Source organism: Pseudophryne corroboree, chromosome 9, assembly GCF_028390025.1.
Source record: "Pseudophryne corroboree isolate aPseCor3 chromosome 9, aPseCor3.hap2, whole genome shotgun sequence".
Lineage (NCBI taxonomy): Eukaryota > Metazoa > Chordata > Amphibia > Anura > Myobatrachidae > Pseudophryne > Pseudophryne corroboree.
The window spans coordinates 153283520-153296766 of NC_086452.1; the positions used below are offsets into that span (position 1 = coordinate 153283520).

General features: G+C 48.7%; 1 protein-coding gene across 3 annotated transcripts in view; it reads right to left on the bottom strand.

Annotated features, from left to right (window-relative positions):
- LOC134957742 (very-long-chain enoyl-CoA reductase-like) overlaps positions 1 to 13247 on the bottom strand; it is a 200168-nt gene that overhangs the window by 9893 nt on the left and 177028 nt on the right. For 2 of the 3 annotated variants that reach the window (XM_063939862.1, XM_063939860.1), the window contains 2 exons: positions 4041 to 4125; positions 3908 to 3951 (listed from right to left, as the gene is read on the bottom strand). In XM_063939862.1, coding sequence (XP_063795932.1) covers positions 3908 to 3951; positions 4041 to 4125 — 129 coding nt within the window. The remainder of the gene's footprint in view (positions 1 to 3907; positions 3952 to 4040; positions 4126 to 13247) is intronic. The other variant, XM_063939861.1, reaches the window with a different exon arrangement.

Below are 13247 nucleotides of genomic sequence, written 5' to 3' on the forward strand. Positions count from 1 at the left end.
GGGCAATGACGTTCTGATAACGTTGAGCAACTTGAAGCGAGACTGGGAGGTTACAATCTTGAGGAGATGGAGAGGAGATCATTACTCCTAGCCGGCCCTCTCCTTGGCGAGCTAGGATTTGGAGTTTCCCGGACGTTTGGGACAGGCATTAATGGTGTGAGACGGAGCTGCACAGTACAAGCAGAGAAACTCGGAAAGACGTCTTCGGCGCTCAGCAGGAGTTAAACGGGAACGGCCAATTTGCATGGGTTCATCTTTAGTTGGTGACAGTTGGCGAGGAGGAGGAGCAGAAGATTTTGGAGCAGATGATCTTCCACGCTCAGTTGCTCTCTCTCTGAAACGTAAGTCAACTTTCGTACAAAGTGAGATTAACTCATCTAACTTGGAGGGTAAGTCTCTGGTAGCTAACTCATCTTTAATACGCTCGGATAAACCATGCCAGAATGCAGCATACAGGGCCTCGTCGTTCCATGCCAGTTCGGATGCCAGGATCTGGAACTGTATAAGATATTGTCCTACAGTACGTGATCCCTGGCGTAAACGGAGAATCTCAGACGAAGCTGAAGTTACCCGGCCTGGCTCGTCGAAGATGCGCCTGAATGTTGACACGAATGCAGTGTAAGAAGATAGCAGGGTGTCGGACCTCTCCCATAACGGTGATGCCCAATCGAGGGCTGAGCCACTGAGAAGAGAAATAATGTAGGCAATTTTTGTACGGTCACTGGGGAAATTGCCAGGTTGTAGCTCAAACTGAATCTCACACTGGTTGAGAAATCCCCTGCAGAATCTTGGAGATCCGTCAAATTTTGCTGGCGTTGGAAGATGAAGACGTGGAGCAGGAATGGGTAAGGTGGGTGGGGTTATAGCTGGAGTCACTGTGGTTGACGCACCAGACGCGCCTGATCCACGGAGAGTGGTCTGAATCCCATCCAGCCGAGTAGAGAGATCCTGGAGACAGCGGATGATGTGGCCCTGTGCAGCCTCCTGATGTTCTAGTCGGGCTGCCAGTTCTTGCATCGGCCTGGCCGCTTGATCCTGGTCTCCGGCTGGATTCATTAGGTCAGTGCTTACTGTCACAACTGAGGGCCTGAGCTGACGGGAGGCAGCCTCAGTTGTAGGGGCTGAGATGTACCGGAACCTGGGCGGTTGTATCAGACCCCTGGACATGTAAGTAACATGAATAATAACTGCCCGAAGGCGTGACCACGACAACTTAGATAAAAGTCAATGATGTTTATTATGACAACTCCGCATCACAGCAGCAATAAAAGAAAACGTAAAAGTCAGCAAAGAATAAATACAGTTCCTGAGTACTACAGCATGGCAGGAGCCACAGGGCACTGGTAGTGTGAGATAGTTCTTATGATCTTCTAGATGGAAAGTCCTTACCAGGCCCGGCTGTAGCAATGGAGATAACCCAGGATTGTACCAGCTGGTGTTCCAGGAAGAGCTGGGTTGCTGAAGGTAAAACAGCTGCTGTGGATACTGGCTGGAACCAGACTGTTGTTAGCACGGAGTGGATACTGGCTGGAACCAGTTAAATAATAAATGAACTTTGGGAGCGATGAAATGTGAACTGAAATGTAGAACTTGAGAGCGGAGAAATAATAATTCCGGTGGAGAGTGGTAAAGTGTAGAAAGGACACCGGCCCTTTAAGGGAAGCTGTATTCTGCTGGAAGCTGAGGCTGGAAGCAGGTAGTGTTGTAGCTGGAAACAGATGAATCCACAATGGATTGGAGAGTCAGGCTACACCGCAGGTGGAATGCTGGTGCGGGTCTCTATGGTGGAAGTCTTGAGACAGGAGCTGGAACCTGGAAGACAATCATAGAAGAGAGACAAACAGGAACTAGGTTTGACAACCAAAGCACTGACGTCTTCCTTGCTCAGGCACAGCTTACTTATACCTGCAGCAAGGAAGGGGTTGGCTAGGCAATTATGCAAATCAACAATACAAACAGCAGATTGGTGGAAATGATCAGATGACAGAATCCAAGATGGCTGCGCCCATGCAGACACTTGGAGGGAAGTTTGGTTTGTAATCCATGTGGTCTGGGAAACAGTAATGGCGGCGCCGGCCACCGGAGACAGGAGACGCCAGGCTGATAGATGCACATTTAACCACGCGGGCACAGCGGAGGCCGCGGCTGATGAAAACACCACTCTGACACTCTGCATGTGGAAACTCAGGAACAGCGGAATCTGGTCCTGGAACGCTGAGCCCGCCTTAGGAGGCATCTGAAGGGTAAGTAATGGCGTCCAGATACCCGGATCGTGACAAGGGGGCTCTAAACAAGAGGAACAGTGGACCAGTATCCATAATTGAGGGACAGCATTATAAGGGTGCCCATAAAAGAGGGAAAAGATTATAAGTGAAACCAATCAGCGCCGTCAAGACATCTAGCAGCCCGGACACTGGGGAGCATGGCCACTAAAGACAGTCTTGCAACTGTATGGATGGGATGTATCATGCAAATGCGATACATCCCGACCCTTAAAGCATGATTAATGGTGTAAATAACACCGGTATGCATGTAGATTTTCGATTAAAATCACAAAGGACAGCGCTTCCGATAAGAACTGTCCTTTGTGATATAAGGTCTTCCAAGTTTATGAACCTGGAGTCCTTCTGCGCAAGCAAGGCAGTCAGCCAGCGCGGGATGTAGTTAGCATCCCGGCTCTCAGGTTGCCGGTGGACAGAAGACCAGCACTTCACCACACCACTCTGAATCCTGATGCTGGAATCCATACAGAGGACATGAGGGGGTGGTTAGGGTTAGGCTGTGGGAGGAGGGGGTTAGGCTGCGGTAACGGAGGGTTAGGGTTAGGCTACGGGGAGGGAGGGTTAGTGTTAGGCTGCAGTAAGGGAGGGTTAGTGTTAGGCTGCAGTAAGGGAGGGTTAGTGTTTGGCTACGGGGAGGGAGGGTTAGTGTTAGGCTGCAGTAAGGGAGGGTTAGTGTTTGGCTGCGGGGAGGGAGGGTAGGGAAAGAAACATATAGGCTTCTATTGGGTAACAACTATAGATGACGTTGTCTATCGGATATAAACACACCTTTCTAGAGCTTTGTACATATGGAAACTTTGATCAAATTTCTGTGTCTGAGTTTTGACCGCATTTTCCTGTTAGTACATCCTGCCCTATTTTCTCTCATACGGAACATTGTTATGGTGCAGGGGGTTGAGATTTATCAAGCAGTGTAAAGAGTGGAGAAGATGCCAGAGCAACTGATCAGTGTCTACCTATAATTTTGCAGAATGTACTTAATAATTGCTACCTCAAAGCTTATTGGTTTCTATAGTCAATGTTTCCACTGGTCCTCTTCTATACTCTTTTACATTGCTTGATACATCTCCCCCATGGTGACAGTATGCCTTCACTGCACTTCCAAGATTCCACAGATGCCCTGGCGGTTCTGAACACTGTAACATCACACACTCACATAGGCATCAGACTGCACTCACATAAGGAATGAATGTGATGTACAGAAAATGTGGCAATGATTGGTATTGCACGTGTATAGGCATCTTTACAGCCCGGGTACAATTATGGCTTCCTTTTTCGGGTGTAGTATGGTATGCCGGCAGCCAGGCTCCCGGCAACCAGCATACCGGCGCCGGAATCCCGACCGCCAGGCATACCGACAGTGTGGTGAGCGCAAATGAGCTGCGCTCGCGACGATGCGGGCACGGGTCTCCCTCAAGGGGGGTCGTGGACCCCCAGGAGGGAGAAAAAGTGTTGGTATGCCGGCTGTCGGGATTCCGGCGCCGGGATCCTGACAGCTGGCAAACTGAAGACCACCCCCTTATTCTACTGGATTAGACGAGTCATATCAACTGTCACAGTGTATTATTGTAAAAAAAAAAATCTAATTCCCCTCTGTATATTTATAAAGCACACATAATACCTACCAGAAACATGACCATAGACAAGCTTATCTGCATTTTTCCATAAACTGTAAAACATTAAAGCAAAGACAAATTATGGATTTTGAAGATGACACTGGAAAACTTTATTCCAAAATATTGCATTGCGCAGACTTACTGGGCGGAGTGTATAAAGGATGATTAATATAGTACGCAAGCCACGCTGCAAATCCCCAGTAGTAGAAGCAGTTCTGTAAAACAATCTGACAGTTATATTTTAAAACAATCTTTAGGTTTCCATATTTAATGTGGGCCAAAACCAAAATACAGCAGCACTCATTCATGTAACTTACACAGGGGCATAGCCAGAACTATTTTGGCCACATAGCAACATTTTTCCACCTTTATCTGCAGCTTTTGAATCTTAGATGACAGCGCCAAGTCTGCAAGGTCTACAGGACTGAGAAGACTGCAATTTACAGGGGAGGAGCTGTTGGGGACCAACTAGCTCCTACCTAAGGGGATACTCTCTAATGCAGGAAACTCTGCTTTGATTGGAGATCTTAATATAAGCACACAGGCCCTCATTCCGAGTTGTTCGCTCGCAAGCTGCTTTTAGCAGCATTGCACACGCTAAGCCGCCGCCTACTGGGAGTGAATCTTAGCTTAGCAAAATTGCGAACGAAAGATTCTCTAAATTGTGAATAGAAATTTCTTAGCAGTTTCTGAGTAGCTCGACACTTACTCTGCCACTGCGATCAGTTCAGTCAGTTTCGTTCCTGGTTTGACGTCATAAACACACCCAGCGTTCGCCCAGACACTCCCCCGTTTCTCCAGACACTCCCGCGTTTTTCCCAGAAATGGCAGCGTTTTTTCACACACTCCCATAAAACGGCCAGTTTCCGCCCAGAAACACCCACTTCCTGTCAATCACATTACGATCACTAGAACGAAGAAAAAACCTCGTAATGCCGTGAGTAAAATACCAACCTTCTTAGCAAATTTACTTGGCGCAGTCGCAGTGCGAACATTGCGCATGCGCAATTAGCGGAAAATCGCTGCAATGCGAAGAAAATTACCGAGCGAACAACTCGGAATGACCACCACAGTCCCTCCCGATCTCAATCACCCATCAGCTCACGTTACAATGGCTGTAATCGAGGTGTAGCCTACTCTTCACAGTGCCAGGCACACTGATTAGCCTAGCTATGCCTGTGGAGGTGAAGCGGGAGCATGGGAGATGGATCATATCAGTGTAGAGCTTTTCTGAGAGACAGAGACCACCACCTATATGAGAGCTGAAAAAATAGGATTTTAATACCTACCGGTAAATCCTTTTTTCTTAGTCCGCAGAGGATGCTGGGGATGCTTCAAGAACCATGGGGTATAGACGGGATCCTCAGGAGACATGGGCACACTATAAGACTTTGAATGGGTGTGAACTGGCTCCTCCCTCTATGCCCCTCCTCAGGGCCGGATTAAGCCTTGGGGGTGCCCGGGGCACTTTAGACAGGGGGCCCCAGTGGAAGGTGGGGAGGGCTGTGTATAAGATTGTGCATACCTCCCAACATGACCCCTTCCAGGAGGGACAACATGCTCTTTACATGGACTTCCCACTTAATATAAGATTGGCGTTACCTGTGTTAAACTATTTAATTGATAAGAAAGGTGTGTCAACACAGGTGATTGCAATCATAACTTAAGAAGGAAGTCCAGGTAGAGAGCATTGCGTCCCTCCTGGAATGGGTCATGGTGGGATGTATGGATTGTGTATATGACATTTAGCCCAATGGTGTACACTAGATTCAAATTAATAGTTTAATAATGCCTGGGTACTGTTTATAGCTCTACCTAATTGAAAGACAACTATTTTATAAAATGTTCTTGTAGTGTAACAAAGACAACTTAACCATCCTTAAAATACACATAGAATAATAAAATGTATAATTTACCTTGTCACATGCAAAAATAGCAGCAGCCTCTGTACTACTTACACACTGGGACAGGACTCAGGAGGACTCTGTGTGTGTGTGTGTGTGTGTGTGTGTGTGTGTGTGTATCTCTCTCTTTAGACCCTCACTAGGTAAGTTACACAGGGCTCCCACCCAGGTGTGGAGAAAGCTGTAAGTGACACAGGGATCCCACCCTGTGTCACTTACAGCTCTCTCCGCCCTCCTATTTCTCCTTTGTTGGAGAGTTCCATTGATAGTTCATGAAATCTGATATTCCTGTGTGTGTGTCTGCCTGCACTGCATTCTGTACTGCTCACATTCTGGCTGTCTGGTTCTGCTGCTGTATAAGAGGGAAAGCTAGTGATGTCAATATGCTCTGGCCTGGGGGGCCCCCTACAGAGGGGGGCCCGGGGTACAGTATGCCCTGCATCCCCCTCTTGATCTGGCTATGCCCCTCCTCCAGACTCCAGTTATAGGAACTGTGCCCAGGGAGACGGACATTTAGAGGAAAAGGATTTATTTATTTTAAACTAAGGTGAGATACATACCAGCTCACACCTCCAACACGCCATACAACATGGCATTCAACAAACAACGCACGCAACGGCATGAACAACAACAGTCACAGATTGACTGAACTCAACGCAACATGAGCGTAACTATAACCAAACTGCAGATACAGCCCGCACTGGGACGGGCGCCAGGCATCCTCTACGGACTAAGAGAAAAGGATTTACCGGTAGGTATTAAAATCCTATTTTCTCATACGTCCTAGAGGATGCTGGGGATGCTTCAAGAACCATGGGGTTTATACCAAAGCTCTAGAACGGGCGGGAGAGTGCGGGTGACTCTGCAGAACCGATTGACCAAACAAGAGGTCCTCCTCAGCCGGGGTATCAAACTTGTAAAACCTCGCAAAGGTGTTTGAACCTGACCAAGTAGCAGCTCGGCAAAGTTGTAACGCCGAGACTCCATGGGCAGCCGCCCAGGATGAGCCCACCTTCCTGGTAGAATGGGCTTTTACCGATTTCGGTAACGGCAAACCTGCCGTAGAATGAGCCTGCTGAATCGTATTACAAATCCAGTGTTCAATAGTCTGCTTAGAAGCAGGAGCCCCAATCTTGTTGGGAGCCCACAGGACAAACAGAGCCTCAGTTTTCCTAATCTGAGTCGTTCTGGCGACATAGACCTTCAAAGCTCTGACCACATCGAGAGACTTTGAATCCGCCAAGGCATTAGTAGCCACTGGCACCACAATAGGCTGGTTCACGTGAAATGATGAAACCACTTTCGGTAGAAATTGCTGTTGAGTTCTCAACTCCGCTCCATCAGCATGGAAAATTAAATAGGGGCTTTTATGAGACAAAGCCGCCAAATCAGACACTCGCCTTGCGGATGCCAAGGCCAACAACATGACTACTTTCCAAGTAAGGAATTTCAGTTCAACCTTACGTAAAGGTTCAAACCAATGAGATTGCAGGAACTGCAACACTACATTAAGATCCCACGGTGCCACAGGAGGCACAAATGGAGGTTGGATGTGCAGCACGCCTTTCACGAAGGTCTGAACTTCTGGAAGGGAGGCCAATTCTTTCTGAAAAAAGATTGACAAGGCCGAAATCTGTACTTTAATAGAGCCTAACTTTAGGCCCCCATCCACACCTGCTTGTAGGAAATGGAGCAAACGCCCCAGGTGAAATTCTTCCGTAGGAGCCTTATTGGATTCACACCAAGACACATATTTTCTCCAAATACGGTGGTAATGCTTTGCCGTTACTTCTTTCCTAGCCTGAAGTAGTGTGGGAATGACTTCACTGGGAATACCCTTTCGGGCTAGGTTTTGGCATTCAACCGCCACGCCGTCAAACGCAGCCGCGGTAAGTCCTGATACACGCACGGCCCCTGTTGTAACAGGTCCTCCCGAAGAGGAAGAGGCCAGGGATCTTCTATGAGCAACTCCTGAAGATCTGGATACCAGGCCCTTCTTGGCCAATCCGGAACAATGAGTATCGCCTGAACCCTTGTTCTTCTTATAATTTTTATCATCTTTGGAATGAGTGGAAGTGGAGGGAACACATATACCGACGGAAACACCCACAGTGTCACTAGGGCATCCACCGCTATCGCTTGAGGGTCCCTTGACATGGAACAATATCTCTGAAGTTTCTTGTTGAGGCGGGACGCCATCATGTCTACTTGAGGAACTCCCCAACGACTTGTCACTTCTGCAAAGACCTCTTGATGAAGACCCCACTCTCCTGGATGGAGATCATGTCTGCTGAGGAAGTCTGCTTCCCAGTTGTCCACTCCTGGAATGAAGACTGCTGACAGAGCGCTGGCATGTCTTTCCGCCCAGCGAAGAATCTTCGTGGCCTCTGACATCGCCGCTCTACTCCTTGTTCCGCTCTGGCGGTTTATGTACGCCACTGCTGTCATGTTGTCTGACTGAATCAAGACAGGCAGACCTTGAAGAAGATGTTCTGCTTGCAGGATGCCGTTGTAAATGGCCCTTAATTCCAGAATATTTATGTGTAGACAAGCTTCCTGGCTTGACCACTTTCCCTGAAAGTTTCTTCCCTGTGTGACCACTCCCCAGCCTCGGAGGCTTGCATCTGTGGTCACCAGGATCCAATCCTGAATCCCGAACCTGCGTCCCTCCAGAAGGTGAGAACTGTGCAGCCACCACAGAAGGGAGATTCTGGTCCTGGGAGATAGAATTATTTTCTGGTGCATGTCCAGGTGAGACCCGGACCACTGGTCCAACAGGTTCCACTGAAACACCCTGGCATGGAACCTGCCATACGGAATGGCCTCGTAGGCGGCCACCATCTTCCCCAGCAACCGAGTGCATTGAAGAACTGACACCTTTGCTGGTTTCAGAATCTGTTTTACCATTTTCTGTATTTCTAGAGCTTTTTCCACTGGAAGAAAAACTCTCTGCAATTCTGTATCCAGAATCATACCGAGGAACGACAGCCGTGTCGTCGGATCCAACTGTGATTTTGGCAAATTTAGGAGCCAACCATGTTGTTGCAGAATCGTCAGTGAAAGGGCAACATTTTTCAGCAATTGCTCCTTGGATCTCACCTTTATGAGGAGATCGTCCAAGTACGGGATAATTGTGATTCCCTGCTTGCGCAGGAGAACCATCATTTCCGCCATTACTTTGGTGAAAATCCTTGGAGCCGTGGACAGACCAAATGGCAACATCTGAAATTGGTAATGACAATCCTGAACAGCAAATCTCAGGTAAGCCTGATGTGGAGGATATATGGGGACATGCAAGTAGGCATCCTTTATGTCGACCGACACCATAAAATCCCCCTCCTCCAGACTGGAGATCACTGCTCGGAGAGATTCCATCTTGAATTTGAATTTTTTTAGAAAGAAATTGAGGGATTTGAGGTTCAGAATTGGTCTGACTGAGCCATCCGGCTTCGGGACCACGAACAGGCTCGAATAAAAGCCTTCCCCCTGCTGTGACGGGGGCACTATGACAATTACTTGATTTTGACACAACTTTAGTATCGCAGCGCTTACAACCTCCCTTTCTGGAAGAGAAGCTGCTAAGGCCGATTTGAAAAATCGGCAAGGGGGCACGTCTTGAAACTCTAACCTATATCCTTGGGTTACTATTTCTACTATCCAAGGATCCAGGTCCGAGTGCACCCAGACCTGACTGAAGAGTTGGAGACGTGCCCCCACCGGTGCGGACTCCCGCAGAGGAGCCCCAGCGTCATGCGGTGGATTTGGTAGAAGCCGGAGAAGACTTTTGCTCTTGGGAATTTGCCACAGCCTGTGACCTTTTTCCCCTTCCCCTCGCAGCAAGGAAGGAGGACCCACGTCCTTTTTTGAATTTATTGGGCCGAAAGAACTGCATCTGATAGTGAGGCGATTTCTTCTGCTGTGCAGGAACATAAGGTAAAAATGAAGACTTACCCGCGGTAGCCGTAGACACCAGGTCAGTGAGGCCGTCACCAAACAGGACCCTACCGTTAAACGGTAGAGACTCCGTCGCCTTTTTAGAGTCAGCGTCAGCATTCCATTGATGAATCCATAATGCTCTCCTTGCTGAGGCTTGTGACAAAGTATCCTCCATGGATTTCCTCCATGTCTGGTTCTTAGACTCAGATTTATCAAATCTCTTAGTCAACCGAGTCACATTTGCGTTTAAAACACTCAACATATTTACCCAATCATCCGTCGCCGGTGCCGACACGGCCACTCTCACAGTATTTTCTGCCCCCACTCCAGCTTCCTCCTGGGAAGAGCACTCGGCTTCAGACATGTCGACACACGTACCGACACCCACAACCACACAGGGGCTATAGGAGACAGACCCACAACAAAGCCTGTAAGAGAGACACAGAGGGAGTTCTGCCAGCTCACAACCCAGCGCCTATCCCGGTACTGAAGCAAGTAAGAAGACTGCCCGGACCTGTTAGCGTTTTCTATATATATAAATTAGCACCAAATCACTTGTGGCCCCCCCCCCCCCCCGTTTTGCACCCTGTTACTTGTACAGCAGTGTGGAGGTCAGGGCCAGCGTCTCTGCAGCTTCTGTGAAGAGAAAATGGCGCTGGTCAGAGCTGTGTGGGCTAAGCCCCGCCCACTACATGGCGAGCTTCAGTCCCGCTTAAATTTATATTTATACTAGCGGGGGTCCCTTAACTAGTGCCTAGGCACTTTTATCACTTATGCTAGTGCTGTTTGAGGTGTTCATGCTGCCCAGGGCGCCCCCCCTGCGCCCTGCACCCTGCAGTGCCGTGTTATGTGTGGAAGCATGGCGCACAGCGCGGCCGCTGCGCGGTACCTCAAACGCCGTCTTCTGCCATCACTGACGTCTTCTGATCTTCTTATACTCACCCGGCTTCTGTCTTCTGGCTCTGTGAGGGGGGTGACGGCGCGGCTCCTGGAACAAGCAGCTAGGCGCACCAAGTGATCGAACCCTCTGGAGCTAATGGTGTCCAGTAGCCTAAGAAGCAGAGCCCTTGAACTCAGAGAAGTAGGTCTGCTTCTCTCCCCTCAGTCCCACGATGCAGGGAGCCTGTTGCCAGCAGGTCTCCCTGAAAGTAATAAACCTAATAAAAGTATTTTTCTGAGAAACTCTGGAGAGCTCCTCAGTGTGCATCCAGTCTCACTGGGCACAGAATCTAACTGGAGTCTGGAAAAGGGGCATAGAGGGAGGAGCCAGTTCACACCCATTCAAAGTCTTATAGTGTGCCCATGTCTCCTGCGGATCCCATCTATACCCCATGGTTCTTGAAGCATCCCCAGCATCCTCTGCGGACTAAGAAAAAAGAATTTACCGGTAGGTATTAAAATCCTATTTTTTCAGCTCTCATATAGGTGGTGGTCTCTGTCTCTAAGAAAAGCTCTACACTGATATGATCCATCTCCCATGCTCCCGCTTCACCTCCACAGGCATAGCTAGGCTAATCAGTGTGCCTGGCACTGTGAAGAGTAGGCTACACCTCGATTACAGCCATTGTAACGTGAGCTGATGGGTGATTGAGATCGGGAGGGACTGTGGTGGTCATTCCGAGTTGTTCGCTCTGTAATTTTCTTCGCATCGCAGCGATTTTCCGCTAATTGCGCATGCGCAATGTTCGCACTGCGACTGCGCCAAGTAAATTTGCTAAGAAGGTTGGTATTTTACTCACGGCATTACGAGGTTTTTTCTTCGTTCTGGTGATCGTAATGTGATTGACAGGAAGTGGGTGTTTCTGGGCGGAAACTGGCCCTTTTATGGGAGTGTGTGAAAAAACGCTGCCGTTTCTGGGAAAAACGCGGGAGTGTCTGAAGAAACGGGGGAGTGTCTGGGCGAACGCTGGGTGTGTTTGTGACGTCAAACCAGGAACGAAACTGATTGAACTGATCGCAGTGTAGGAGTAAGTCTCGAGCTACTCAGAAACTGCATAGAAATTTCTATTCGCAATTCTGCTAATCTTTCGTTCGCAATTCTGCTAAGCTAAGATTCATTCCCAGTAGGCGGCGGCTTAGTGTGTGCAATGCTGCTAAAAGCAGCTAGCGAGCGAACAACTCGGAATGAGGGCCAAAGTGCGGGGAGGAGAGTTATTTATTTTTTAAATTTATTAACAGTTTCTTAGATAGTGCAACAACAATACTATAACAAAACTGGATAATAACAAACAGTCATAGAGGTAGGAAGGCCCTGCTCGCAAGCTTACAACTCTATAGGGAAATAGGAATGGACACACAAGGATAGGTGCTATCTATTGCATAGTTGTCCACCAAATTGCAAAGGTTCTTGGTGGGGTGTATGATATGGTCACACAGAGCACTTTAGGTGAGAGCGCAATGTGCGCTGTGACCCCGATTGGCCGCCCTGTCTGTGGTACAGCTCTGTCTGCTGTAGGCAGCGCTTATCCTCCGCTGCACTGATAGGTGGATTCCGGGTGGGGGGGACGCAGAGAGAGAAGATGTGGATGGATTTACTATTAGGGTGGTCCTATAGTCCCCTCGGCCGGCCGTTCACACAACCAGCCAGGCCGGCTCTCACACTGCCGGGTGCTGGGAGCAGCATCAGCTAGGTAGCTAGGCTCCGCTGCGGCACAAGCTGCACAAGACTCAGCAGGGGGCGGGGCTATACGGGACTGCCGCTGCTGTGCTGTCAGAGAGGGAATGCTGGAGAGGAGGAACTGTTGCTGATCCAGGGCCAGCCCAGCCAGTGAGAGTGCACTCTGCTTTTTTTAAGGTAGTGGAGGCAAATGTGTGTTTCTACTGTTTCTACTGTATGTCTGTGTGCCATTTGCATGTGTACTTATGTGTGTGTAACTTTCATGTGTGGTATGTGTGTGACTTCCATGTGAGCTTATGTATGTGTGTGTGTGTGTCTTGCATGTAAACGTGTGTGTGTGTGTGTGTGTGTGTGTGTGTGTGTGTGTGTCTTACATGTGAACAAGTGTGTGTGTGTGACTTGCATGTATGTGAGAGACTTGCATGTGGACTTCTGTGTATGTGTGTGTGTGTGTCATCCCCACTACACCGCAACAGCGTAGTCAACCTGAGAGGGGACTGTCTGCCGTAATGTGTAAAAAGGGGGACTGTCTGCCGTAATGTGTAAAAAGGGGATGCTGTCTGCCGTAATGTGTAAAAAGGGGACGCTGTCTGCTGTAATGTGTAAAAAGGGGGACTGTCTGTCGTAATGTGTAAAAGGGGGACGCTGTCTGCCGTAATGTGTAAAAAGGGGACACTGTCTGCCGTAATGTGTAAAAAGGGGACGCTGTCTGCCGTAATGTGTAAAAAGGGGGACTGTCTGCCGTAATGTGTAAAAAGGGGGACTGTCTGTCGTAATGTGTAAAAGGGGGACGCTGTCTGCCGTAATGTGTAAAAAGGGGACGCTGTCTGCCGTAATGTGTAAAAAGGGGACACTGTCTGCCGTAATTTGTAAAAAGGGGACACTGTCTGCC